At 42.5% G+C, this 13,350-nt stretch overlaps 1 protein-coding gene across 2 annotated transcripts in view; it reads left to right on the top strand.

Moving 5' to 3' along the window:
• RGS12 (regulator of G protein signaling 12) overlaps nucleotides 1–13,350 on the top strand; it is a 164,201-nt gene that overhangs the window by 146,082 nt on the left and 4,769 nt on the right. Inside the window, exon 16 of one of the 2 annotated variants that reach the window (XM_063135889.1) lies at nucleotides 174–788. In XM_063135889.1, coding sequence (XP_062991959.1) covers nucleotides 174–788 — 615 coding nt within the window. Of the gene's footprint in view, nucleotides 1–173; nucleotides 789–13,350 lie in introns of those variants that run through there. The other variant, XM_063135890.1, reaches the window with a different exon arrangement.

Raw genomic sequence — 13,350 nt, 5'->3', positions numbered from 1 at the left:
GATCAGAACACTGACAAATCTTTGGAATCTTGTTCTTTGTTTCAGTGTTGTTGGTAAGCCCTGGAGGAGGGGACGTAAAATTATGTTCAGTTAGAAAAGAATTCAGTAAATGTGATGTCATGGAATTTTGCAATGTTGACTAAATCCGGTCTATTCTGGGTTTCTTGCAATAGAATTTTTTGAACTCATATCCAAAGTACAAAGTCACAGAGCAGAGGACCAGCGAGGGCTGCTGAAGAAGGAAGACCTGGTTTTACCTGACTTTCTCCATTTACCTCCCTGTGGGTCAGAACCTTCTTCTTCATCTACACCTGAAGGGTCTTCAGGCTGCAACAAGAGAGTTGCGCATCCTGATGTCAACGACAAATGCACACAGTTAAGTGGCAAAGTGGGATTCATGAAAAACAGAAAAGGCTCAGCTGTGAAAATTAATCTTTCAGGAAGTAAACAGAAACCAGCTGCACTGGCAACTTCCATCAACCAGAAGACTTGCAGTGTTCCTTTTAGTGCACCAATGTCTCCAACTTTGCTTTTTCAGGATGCTACGATATGGAAAATGCAATCAAAAGAAATGCTGATTGAAAGTATACAAACAGTTGAGGATGAGAATGTAGCCGACTTGACTCTGGTGGCTGAGGGAGACATTAGCAGCCCTAACAGTACGTTGTTGCCACCGACGCCACCCTCTTCGTCAGGCAAAAGCAGCACTCTTGCAGAAGCCAAGTACCCACCTCCAGTTTTACTAACAGGTAATCAGGAAAAGCCTTCCTATGAGAAGTTCAAATCAGGTATTTTCAGATTTTAATTTTCTTTGATCACAAATGATTTCCCCATTGTATTTGTTCCAGTACTTATTGCATCTATTGTCAATATGCAGAAAAGGGTAACTGAAATCTGTTTTACAAGCAGGTCCAGACCCAAGGTGTTGAAGGGGACAGCACACATTCTTGCCCCTGTAGCCCTTGCCTGCACCACCCTCTAGCTCCTACTTGTCCAACCTGCAGACAGCAGTAAATACAGAACCAGCCACCCTGAGCCATGGCCTATATAGCTGCATTTCCTGAGTCCTGGTTTAATGAACAAAAATTAAACTGAGAACATGAGATGTTGCTTGTCTGGCAGTGCTGTAAAAGCATTGTATAAGCAGAAGTCTTATTGCTCTTTTTATGTAATGAAAATATAGTTTTGTTTGAAAGACCACAGAGAGTAGTTTCCCCAAATAAACCTCCAAGCACATGTGCCCATAATTTGCTGTTATTTCTTCATTGTGTACCATAACAAAGTCTGGAAAGGAAAATCTGGTTCTCCTATTACTAGTGAAAAACAATGGTATACTCTCACAAAACAGGTACTGACCATTATGTATGGTCAACCACCCAAATACATGCAAATGCCACATAAGGATTACATGATAACATCTACCATCAGACAATACTTTTATGAGGACTAATCAAATTTGCACAAAATTGTGGGGAAGCTTTTGAGATCTCCAGGTCTCTTCATCAGGCAAAATGTTTCAAAAAGCAGGGGGTAAGGGGTGGAGGGGGGGAAAGGCAGAGTTGATGTTGAATTCATGAAGTTTGCGTGGTCAGAGTCTTGAGACACAATGAAGGAGGAGTTGAACACTTAAAAGGATTAGGCTCTACAGTTCTAGCAGTCGTGGGTGTGACCTGAAAGCTGCATGACACCTACAGCCTAATCTACTTACGTCTTTGCCCCTCTTCCTCTCCATCTTAGGGCTCTTACTAGGCAGACTTCATGACTTCTACATCAAATCAGCCCCACCCCCTATAGCTTTTGTAACATCTTATGGCCCCCCATGAAGGAGTGTTTCTTGTGTACTCTGAGCAGTATACAAAGATCAGCTTAGACAGCTCTGCTAGAAGGCACATATGGCTGGCAACACCATCGTCAGGGGTCAAAGAAGTCTGCATTCACTGGTTTCCTAGGATCCAGTAGGCACATCGGGAGGCTTCCGCCCTGTCTCCTCTGCACTTGCGCCCCAGGAGTTTGAATATCTTTCATTATTCCAAAAGCAAGTTGTGTCATAACTTGTATGATGCAAGTACACGAAATTTTCTGGTTTGTAATTTGTACTTATTTCATAATTTGCACATGCCTAATTGTGACATGCTGACAAATGATAGCCAAACATGTCTGTCCTTCTAACTCTGAAACATTGGAGGTGTCTTTTAAAATATTCTGTAGATGCTACCTTTAAAATGATTGAAATTAAACTTTAAACGACCTTGTAACTGACCATGTCCAAATGTGAAGTACATTTTGTATGTTTGTATATATCTATAGTGTGTGTGTGTGTGTGTGTGTGTTTAATGTGACTTCACAAGTTAGACAGTCTTATTTTAAATTAGAATTCATCTGTGAAGATTTGCACTTACATCTTTGAACTGGCCTGTATTTAATGCATGCCATACCTTCCTGTATAACATCTGAATTGTATCTTTTGCTACTTCTGTCTTCTCCTTTTATCCTGTAGCTATCTCAATGTATTTTCTGCATCTATTTTGTATTTGTAGAGTTTTCAAAGAATAATAAACTCTGTTCTTAGTTATTCAGGTTTTTATTTTTTACTTGATAGTATTTTATGTGCACAAAATGATCTAATCCTTTGGTTCTGTAATTCTAAACGCATTTGGGACAGTAAATAAGATGGAGCTCCCTTGCCTAAAATAGCTTCCCCATTCATTTTGATGGAGGCAACTTTCTGTGCAAGCAACTAAGTGCTCATCATGGATCAGGGACACTTGTTGTATATTATGTCTAATGCAAATAATGCTAATTTCATTATCCATTAAAATCCCTTTCGTTTTAAAAGCCCATTTCCCAGCTATTTTCTTCCCCCTTTTTATCTATGATGAAAGCTTTCTTTAAAGAAGCTCCTTGTTCTCGTTTATTCATGGATTTACATTAATTTCTTTTGTTATTTCATTTTTTCTATAAAATTATATGTTCCTTGTTTTAGAGGTTCACAGGTGGCTAATAAGCATCCGTTGTTGCTTAGCAATGGTCATTTTCTTGAGGAGATTTCTACTGATTGAACTTCCACACCATTGCTTTTCACTTATCTCTCAGTTCCAGCTCATATGAATAGCCTTTGCTCTTTGTGCCAGTAGTTTCCAGCTGTGGACTATAGTGATAATATTGCTTCATTATTACTTAGGATTGCCCTTAAATGTCTTAGTGCTGGACATCTCAAGATTTTTTTTCCCTTTTGCCAAGACTCCATAAAAGATTATCTTGAGGAGACAGTCATGAAACATTTCAGCAGCATAGTTTGACTAGCGGCAGAGCCTTCATAACCATAACCTCTACATCTGGCTGTTCAATTTGTGATTTCCATTTTGATTCACAAGATAAGTACTATTTATCCACCATCTGGTAGAAGTAGATTCCTATAATTTCTGGCAGAACATAAATCTAATTGGAAAGCACTTGAGGGCCATCCAGCACCTGCAGGTAGGACCGGAACCACTGGAACACAATGCCTCTAATGCCCATCCCATGGAGTTGATTGAGGAGGATACCATGGTCGATGGTATCAAAAGCTAATGAGAGATCAAACAGAATTAACAGGGTTGCACTCCCCCTGCCTCTTTCTCGATAAGGGTCATGCATCAGGGCAACCAAGGCTGATTCAGTCCAGTAACCAGGTTGAAACCCAGATTGAAATGGGTCTAGTGCCCTCCAAGAGTGCCTGCAGTTGTTCCGCCTCAACCCTCTCCAATGCCTTCCCTAAGAAAGGGGTATTTGCAGCTGGGCAATAGTTGTCTAATAGTTCTGTGTTTTAGAATTTTAAATTTTGTATACTTGTTTTTACCTTAATTTTAGAATTTCTGTAACACACACAGACCCAGAGAGCCCTGGCTATGGGGGCAGTATATAAGTGTAATAAATAAATACATAAATAAATTCAAGGGTTAAATTCTCCATGGTTACACATAGTTTTAATTTATTTTAATTGTTTTATTGCTTTTTTAAAAATTCTACTGTTTTTAATTTATTAACGATTTGATACATTTTTAGCTATGTAAATGATTTATGTTTATATTGTTCTGATTTTATCTGTACGCCATCCTGAGATCCCAGTTATAATAGGGTGGGATAGAAATGCTTTAATTAATAAATAAATAAATATTCTGCACAACAGGCCTTGGGGAATGAGCATATCATATCTGCTTTTTGCACATTCTCTGGCTATTGTGCATAATCGCCCACAGGCCTTGGGGAATGGGCATATTCCAACAGGTTTTTGTACATATTTTGGGCAATATGCACACTCTCATAGTATCCATGAAACTCATTTCATGCCTATCTCTAGTTCAGCGATGGGCGACCGCACTGTATAATGTTATGCAACCTCCCACAAATCAGTTAAAACACTGCCCATGCTCTTCCCAGACGTGTCAGTGTCTCCTTCGCACATGGACCAGGCACATGGAGCACTGGCAGCAAAACCACAAAATGGAGACAGGTCTAGGGACATCTTAACCCACTTTGCCCCACAGCTTCCTGAAATATCATTTTTTTCAGGGAGATGTGTGCAGCCTGACAACTTAAAGTCATAGAATTTGAGGCCGATATTCTCTTGTTTTACCAGGATTTATATGAAAAACATTACAAAGAACAAAAGTATTTCACTCTTTTATGGGGTGGCTACGAGGAGTTGGAATTTCCTGCTGATGGCACTTGCCATTGATATAGGGTGACCCGATGGGAAGGAGGACCGGGCTCCTTTCTCTTGAACAGTTGTGTAGAAAAGGAAATTTCATCAGGTGTCATTTGAACCAGATACAAACGAGGGCAGGGCTCCTGCAGCTTTAGCTGTTGTGATGAAGAGGGAATTTCACCAGGAGCTGCATGCATACAAATAACACCTGCTGAAATTCCCCTTTCTATACAACTGTTAAAGATACAGGAGCCCTGTCCTCCTTTCCACTAATTTATAATAATGCAGGATGATGTAACACACACTGCCAGTACTGATCAGGAAGTGAAAAAGCTACTAACCCTCTTCAACCTTAACCTAGGAGAACGAGGGTCCAATAAAGATGCAGAGATTGGACCTAGATCTGGAAATAAATGGACTTGAAATCAAAGAAAACAGAAAAGATTTCTAACAACAATCTGAAAGCAGAGGATCACTCCAATGCAAGTGACATCAATTTTACAACCTGAATGAAAGAAGGACAAGCATCTTAACAAAACCCACTACACAGTAAAATGAGGGAAAGTACATGTTAAAGCAAATTAGAAATATAATAATACACCAAAATAATTATCTATAAGGACATCATACATAAAGGCTGTTGGGGACAGGAGGAAGGAAAACTGGGCATGTCTTTACTACCAACAGTTCCATCAATGTAGTCCTGACTGAGCAGAGATACCACCAGCAGGTCCCCCATCCAGTAGAATCATTTTAGAATTAGGGTGGTTTAAGGACACAATCCTAGTGGGATTCCCGTCAGCCTCTGAACTCGGAAGCTGAAGGGAATCCACACGTCTCCCACTCTGCAATTTAGCTAGGTGGGCTTTTTCACCTGCCTACCCAAGGCATCAGGTAGGGGGAAGGAAGGAAGGGAGCTGGGAAGGCCTCTGGGTACAGGGCCATCCGGCCTCCCCGCCCATGGCAGCCTCCTTCCCCTCCTCTCCAAGCTCATGTTTACGAGCTTGGGGAGGCCGCTGGCATGATTCTTCCCACACCACCTGTGAGTGGAGACCTCGGATTCCTGGGACCCGGGTCAGAGCGCTGTTTCTGATGCCAGATCAAGGCATCCTAAATATCCCATGGCTCCCCAGACCCTCTGTACATTTGTGATACGGTGGGGGAAATAAAAATGGCAGTGGGAATGGAGGCAACACCTTATGACAATGGCTGGCATAAAGGTATGTTCCTTTAATCTATTGGGCTTAGGCATTCCAATCAAATGAAGGGCGTATCATTACAACAAAAAAGGCAGAGGTGATCCAGTTGCAGGAAAACCATAATAGAAAGCAACAAGGTAAACAACTAACTTTTTTTTTAATGGCTAGTGCCAGGAAGCACAAGATCCTGGTGAAAGACAATCCTTCTGGCTAAAAGATGGACATGGTAGTCAACTAAATACTAAGAGATCTGATGGGGGGAAATTGAATCCTTATTAGGGACAAGTTCCAACAGGTTTTTGTACATATTTTGGGCAATATGCACACTCTCATAGTATCCATGAAACTCATTTTATGCCTATCTCTAGTTCAGCGATGGGCGACCGCACTGTATAATGTTATGCAACCTCCCACAAATCAGTTACATAGCAGGGCAAAGCCTGTTTTCTTCTGCTGCTCAGCTGTTTCCTGCCAATTGACTGACCCATTTGGGTGTGGGGTTGGGGTGAGGGCGGGATTACAGAGTAAAGAGATTTAACCCACCTGTCAGGGATGCTTTAAGGTGGATTCCTGCACTGAGCAGGGCGTTGGACTCGATGGCCTTAGAGGCCCCTTCCAGCTCTACTATTCTATGATTCCACCAGCAATCCTGATGAAAATCACCCCTGTGCACTGCTATAAAGTTTAGGAAAAGGCATAATAGCAACATGGGAGAGCAATCTTCATTGGAATTGCAGGGGAGGAAAAGGTGAAACCCCACCCTGCTCAGTCAATTCAGCAAGGAACAGCTGGGAACTGGGCTTCAGGTAAAATTCCTCTGCTGCCCCAATCCCTCTGCCCCACTGCTCAGCTTTGTGAATGGGTGTGTGTGGGAAACAGCGAGGAAAAGGGGGTGAAGCTTCAAATAAAGATTAATTTTGCCTGTAACACAGCTGCCTTTGCCCAACTGAAGCTGAGTTGGGGCGGAGTGGGCAGGAAAATTTCCCTACGCTTTATAGCAGTGTGTGTGTAGGAATTGTCTTCAGTATTATGGGGAAGGGAAAGGTTAAACTTCCTTTCCTCCATTCTACTCTGCTGATCCACAAGGAACAGCTGAACAATTCTGTTTTGGGATGGAATCGGCCTTGGTCCCCCTGATGGATGACCTTCTTCGGGAGAGGGACAGGGGGAGTGCTGCAACCCTGCTACTACTCCTGGATCTCTCAGCGGCTTTTGATACCATTGACCATGGTCTTCTCCTGGAATGCCTCCATGAGTTGGGAGTTGGTGGCACTGTTTCGCAGTGGTTCAGCTCATGCTTGCAGGGTCAGCTCCGGAAAATAGCATTGGGAGAATGTACTTCTGCCCCATGGCAATTGAACTGTGGGGTGCCACAGGGCACCATCCTTTCCCCAATATTATTTAATATCTATATGAAGCCATTGGGAGCGGTCATCGGGAGATTTGGGGCAAGGTGTCCCCAGTATGCTGATGACACCCAGCTCTATTTCTCTGTAACATCTGAATCGGGAGAGGCTGTGCATGTTCTGAACCGGTGCCTGGATACAGTTTTGGCTTGGATGAGGGCCAATAATAGAGGCCTTGTGGGTTAGTGGTTCTCAGGTCTGGGAATTGGGGTGTTCGCCTGTTTTGGATGGGGTTGCACTCTCTTTGAAGGAGCAGGTCCGTAGTTTGGGGGTGTTCCTGGATCCATCTCTATCACTGGAGGGCCAGGTGACCTCGATGGCCTGGAGCGCCCATTATCAACTTTGGTTGGTATGCCAACTACACCTGTTCCTGGTTCAGGATAGCCTTGCCATGGTAACCTCACAACAAGTGGGGTACCGCATGGCTCAGTCCTGAGCCCAGTACTCTTCAACATTTTTATTAATGATTTGGATGAGGAGGTGCAGGGAATGCTTACCAAATTTGCAGATGACACAAAATTGGGTGGGATAGCTAATAGGCTGGAAGACAGAAACAAACTTCAAAGTGATCTTGATAGGCTGGAGTGCTGGGCTGAAAAAAAACAATGAAATTTCATAGGGATAAATGCCAAGTTCTACATTTAGGAAATAGAAACCAAATGCACAGTTATATGATGGGGGATACTTGGTTCAGCAATGCTACAAACAAGAAGGATATTGAAGTTGTTGTAGATAACAAGCTGAATATGAGCCAACAGTGTGATATGGCTGCAAGAAAGGCAAATGCTATTTTGGGCTGCATTAATAGAAGTATAACTTCCAAATTGTGTGAGGTACTGGTTCCTCTCTATTCAGCCCTGGTTAGGCCTCATCTAGAGTATTGTGTCCAGTTCTGGGCACCACACATCAAGAAGGACGCAGACAAGCTGGAGCGTGTTCAGAGGAGGGCTGGAAACAAAGCCCTATGAAAAGAGACTGAAAGAACTGGGCATGTTTAGCCTAGAGAAGAGAAGATTGAGGGGAGACATGATAGCACTCTTCAAATACTTAAAAGGTTGTCACAGAGAGGAAGGCCAGGATCTCTTCTCGATCATCCCAGAGTGCAAGACATGGAATAACAGACTCAAGTTGCAGGAAGCCAGATTCTGGCTGGGCATAAGGAAAACTTCCTGACTGTTAGAGCAGTACGAGAATGGAACCAGTTACCTAGGGAGGTTGTGGTCTCTCCCACACTAGAGGCCTTCAAGAGGCAGCTGGACAACCATCTGTCAGGTATGCTTTAGGATGGATTGCTGCATTGAGTAGGGGGTTGGACTTGATGGCCTTTTAGGCCCCTTCCAACTCTACTATTCTATGACTCTATGAGACCATATGGAACTTCTTTGGTGTGATGAAAACTTTGAGAAGCCATAAACTCTACTATTCTATGATTCTAATTGTGAGAGTTGGTGGAATTCACATGCAATCTTCTTCAAACTCTGGGACTTTTTATCAATCATGAAAAATCTTTTCTTTTACCACAGAAAAAGATTTAGTTTATTGGGGCAGTACTGCATTCCCCAGAAGGTCAAGCCTTCCTTCTCAGTGATTGATGTTGAGTGATAATACATCTTCTGACAGTACTTCAGCACTGAGAGTTCACCACCGCATTCCATGTTCAGTGGCTATTGGGTCCGATGGCTTCAATGACCACAGTAGTGGAGTTTGCACGCTTGAGGATGAGAACACATCAATCTTGGTGGGGGGTTTTGTTTGTTGTTTTTTGCAATTTCAACAGCATCAAGACTGCCCATCGTATCTGTCTTCGTCTGCCATTGTCTGTGAAAGAGTCCCTGCGATGGTGGTGCATTCCAGGGAATCTTATGGAAGGCATTCCTTTTTGGCAACCATCACCAACAAGAACCATTACTGTCGATGCCTCCAAACAAGGATGGGGGTGCTCCCTGTATGAATCTAACCCTACACGGGTAATGGACTCCTGGGAGTCAATTGGACACATCAACATTCCCGAGCTTCATGCAGTACAGAAGGCAACTCATAGCCTTCGAAGGTGAACTGACCGGCAGATGTGTCCAAGTAACATCAGACAACACAACTGTAACTGTGTATCTTAACAAGGTGGGATATGATCAGAAAGCTTACTTACCATCACCCTTCAGATCCTGTTCTGGTGTCTGAAATGTCAGCTGCGCATCATAGCAGTACTTGTTGCTGGGGTTGACAATATACCAGCAGATCAGATCAGCCAAATAACACATACAGTTGTGTGAAAAAGAAAGTACACCCTCTTGGAATTTTATGATTTTACATATCAGGACATAATAACAATCATCTGTTCCTTAGCAGGTCTAAAAATTAGGTAAATACAACCTCAGATGAACAACAACACATGACATATTACACCATGTCATGATTTATTTAACAGAAATAAAGCCAAAATGGAGAAGCCATGTGTGAAAAAGTAAGTACACCCTTACTGCTTCCATAGGAATTAAGATGCTAAGTAGCAGACAGGTGCTGCTAATCAAATGCCCGTGATTAATTGATCATCAGCAAGTATGACCACCTCTATAAAAGCCAAAGTTTTTTTCAGTTTGCTGGTCTGGAGCATTCAGGTGTGTGTTAACACAATGCCAAGGAGGAAAGACATCAGCAATGATCTTAGAGAAGCAATTGCTGCTGCCCATCAATCTGGGAAGGGTTATAAGGCCATTTCCAAACAATTTAAAGTGCATCATTCTACAGTGAGAAAGATGATTCAAAAGTGGAAAACATTCAAGACTGTTGCCAATCTTCCCAGGAGAGGACGTCCCAGCAAAATCACCCCAAGGTCAGACCGTGCAATGCTCAGAGAAATTGCAAAAATCCCAAGAGTGACATCTCAGACTCTACAGGCCTCAGTGAGCATGTTAAATGTTAAAGTTCATGACAGTACAATTGGAAAAAGACTGAACAAGTATGGTTTGTTTGGAAGGGTTGCCAGGAGAAAGCAACCTAAAAAGAACGTGGCAGCACGGCTTAGGTTTGCAAAGTTGCATCTGAACAAAGCACAAGACTTCTGGAACAATGTCCTTTGGACAGACGAGACCAAAGTGGAGATGTTTGGCCATAATGCACAGCTCCACGTTTGGCAAAAAACAAACAGCATATCAGCACAAACACCCCATACCAACTGTCAAGCACGGTGGTGGAGGGATGATGATTTGGGCTTGTTTTGCAGCCACAGGACCTGGGAACCTTGCAGTCATTGAGTCGACCATGAACTCCTCTGTATACCAAAGTATTCTAGAGTCAAATGTGAGGCCATCTGTCCAACAGCTAAAGCTTGGCCGAAATTGGGTCATGCAACAGGACAATGATCCCAAGCACACCAGCAAATCTACATCAGAATGGCTGAAAAAGAAAGAATCAAGGTGTTGCAATGGCCCAGTCAAAGTCCAGACCTCAACCCGATTGAAATGCTGTGGCGGGACCTTAAGAGAGCTGTGCATAAACAAATGCCCTCAAACCTCAATGAACTGAAGAAGAGTGGGCCAAAATTCCTCCACAACGATGTGAGAGATTGATAAAGTCATACAGAAAACGATTACTTCAAGTTATTGCTGCTAAAGGTGGTTCTACAAGCTATTGAATCATAAGGTGTACTTACTTTTTCACACATGACTTCTCCATTTTGGCTTTATTTCTGTTAAATAAATCATGGCACGGTGTAATATGGCATGTGTTGTTGTTCATCTGAGGTTGTATTTACCTAATTTTTAGACCTGCTAAGGAACAGATGATTGTTATTATGTCCTGATATGTAAAATCATACAATTCCAAGAGGGTGTACTTTCTTTTTCACACAACTGTACATCACACAAATGAGAGGGTTTTGTCCACACTCTTCTGACAGTTATTGGGGGACACCAGATGTGGATCTTTTTACAACAACCCAGAATGCAGTAGTGCAAAGTTATTGCAATCGAGCAGGACAGGGGCTGCACTCAATGGGGGATGCCTTTATCCGGCCATGGAAGAGGGGTCTGTATTATGTGGTCCTTCCATTCTCACTCATTATGCATACTAATCACCCCTTGGTGGCCCAGACAGCCATGGCCCATTTGCCCCTCTTCTACGAATGGCAAGAGGTCAGTACCAACCAGCTACCGCCGGTCCCAATGTTAACACAGTAAGATGGTCAAGTAAGACACCCCAACATCGAGACATTATGGATGATGGCACGAAAGATTTAACTAATGAATTGATACAGCCTCATCCTTCCATACAACAAATACTGGATGCTTCTAAAAACCATCTATGCGGCAAGCCTATGCATGTAAATGGAGACTTTTTCTAGACTTTGCTACTCTGCATAATTTTCAAGCTACAGCATCAATTTACCAGGTTCTAAAGCTTCTGTAGGACCTCTTTGAAAAAGGTCTGAAGTTGTCTTCACTTTCAAATTTATCTTTCTGCAATTTATCTTGCTTGCCTCCTATTGAAGGGTTCACCATTTTTTCACAACCCAGAGCAAAAAAGTTTATTAAAGGGATTCAGAATTTGGCACCTCCACTTCATTTCACAGTCCCAGCATGGAGCATTTCCATAGTTTTGAATGTGCTTACTTCAAAGCCCTTTGAACCCTTAGCCAGAGTTGATCTACAACTTCTTTCTTTCAAAGCGGCCTTTTTGGTGGCTGCCAATTCAGCACGTCGAGCAAGTGAACTTCGATCCTCCATAGCTTACTTTTCATAGAGACAAAGTGATCAGATATTGCCTTTCTACCTAAGGTAGTGTCAAAATTTCATTTAAACCAGGGTATCATCCTACCTGCATTCTTCCCTTTGCCTACGACAGATCTGGAGTCTAAGTTACATTCTGTAGATGTCAGGAGAGCCATTGTATTCCGTAAGGAGAGGACACAGTTTTTTTGTAGATGGCATCCTTTTGTTATATGTTAGGGCAGAAAAAAGGACAACCTGTATCATTGCAACATTTTGCTTTGTGGGACTAGTTCCCTGGTTTATAAAGTGTTGGGACTAGCACTACCTTCAGTTGCTTTTGAAAAAGGTGTTACTATTCCTGATCTTTGCAGAGCAGCGACCTGGTCTTAAGCCCTCTATGTTTATCAAGCATTACCGTATGGACATTTGGACATGAGCGGATTGCTCTTTTGGATGGGCAGTTTTGTCATTGGTTTTGTCCTATGCCCTAACCCACCACCGATTATGAACAGTGACTACAGAGCAGAAAGACAGGTTGCTTACCTGTAAATGTAGTTCTTTGAGTGGTCAGCTGTGCACTCACACAACCTGCCCTTCATCCCCATTTCAGTGTCGACTTCAATATCAGTGTCGACTTCTGCGGCCACAATGTTGGTTTCCAGAAAACTAAGGGATTAGGCAGGAGCCCATTAGGACATGTGCCGTGTGTTTATGCCTAAAATGCCTCACCTATAGAAGTTTCCAAGATGAGGCTCTGTGCAGGTGCAGAACCCACATGTGTGAATGCACAGATGATCACCCAAAGGACTACAGTTACAAGTAAGCAACCTATCTTTTTGGAAACAATTTTATCAGAACTATTGATCAAATATACAGTAATAAGCAAGCCATTTGAATTCAAAATAGATTGATCATAATAGAGGCAATAATAATAATATCCCCATTATTTGTTGCATCCTCAATTGAATCCTTAGCCATCTCTAAATGTGAAAATAAGAAAACTAAATGAAACCATGCAGCTGGACAAGCATCTCTCGGGGATGCTTTAGGGTGGATTCCTGCATTGAGCAGGGGGTTGGACTCAATGGGCTTGTAGGCCCCTTCCAACTCTGCTATTCTATGATTCTATAACATTAATGCATTCTCAGATGATTTAGCTTTCCTGCTAATGAACCCCAACAATCCATATTAAAAGTTATGGATATTAAAATGGCATTAAGAACTACAGGGAGGAAGCAGGTCTTCAAGTTAAATTTAAAAATCAAACTAGGAGAGGCTGTGTGTGGAGTTTGGTTTTGATCCTGCCCACCCCCAAGGTTTTCCAGGCCTCTCCCCCTTGAGGTTTTTGCTCC

Source organism: Elgaria multicarinata, chromosome 10, assembly GCF_023053635.1.
Source record: "Elgaria multicarinata webbii isolate HBS135686 ecotype San Diego chromosome 10, rElgMul1.1.pri, whole genome shotgun sequence".
NCBI lineage: Eukaryota > Metazoa > Chordata > Lepidosauria > Squamata > Anguidae > Elgaria > Elgaria multicarinata.
The sequence above is the reverse complement of the archived record's forward strand: the minus strand, read 5'-3'. Positions and strand labels throughout refer to the sequence as shown.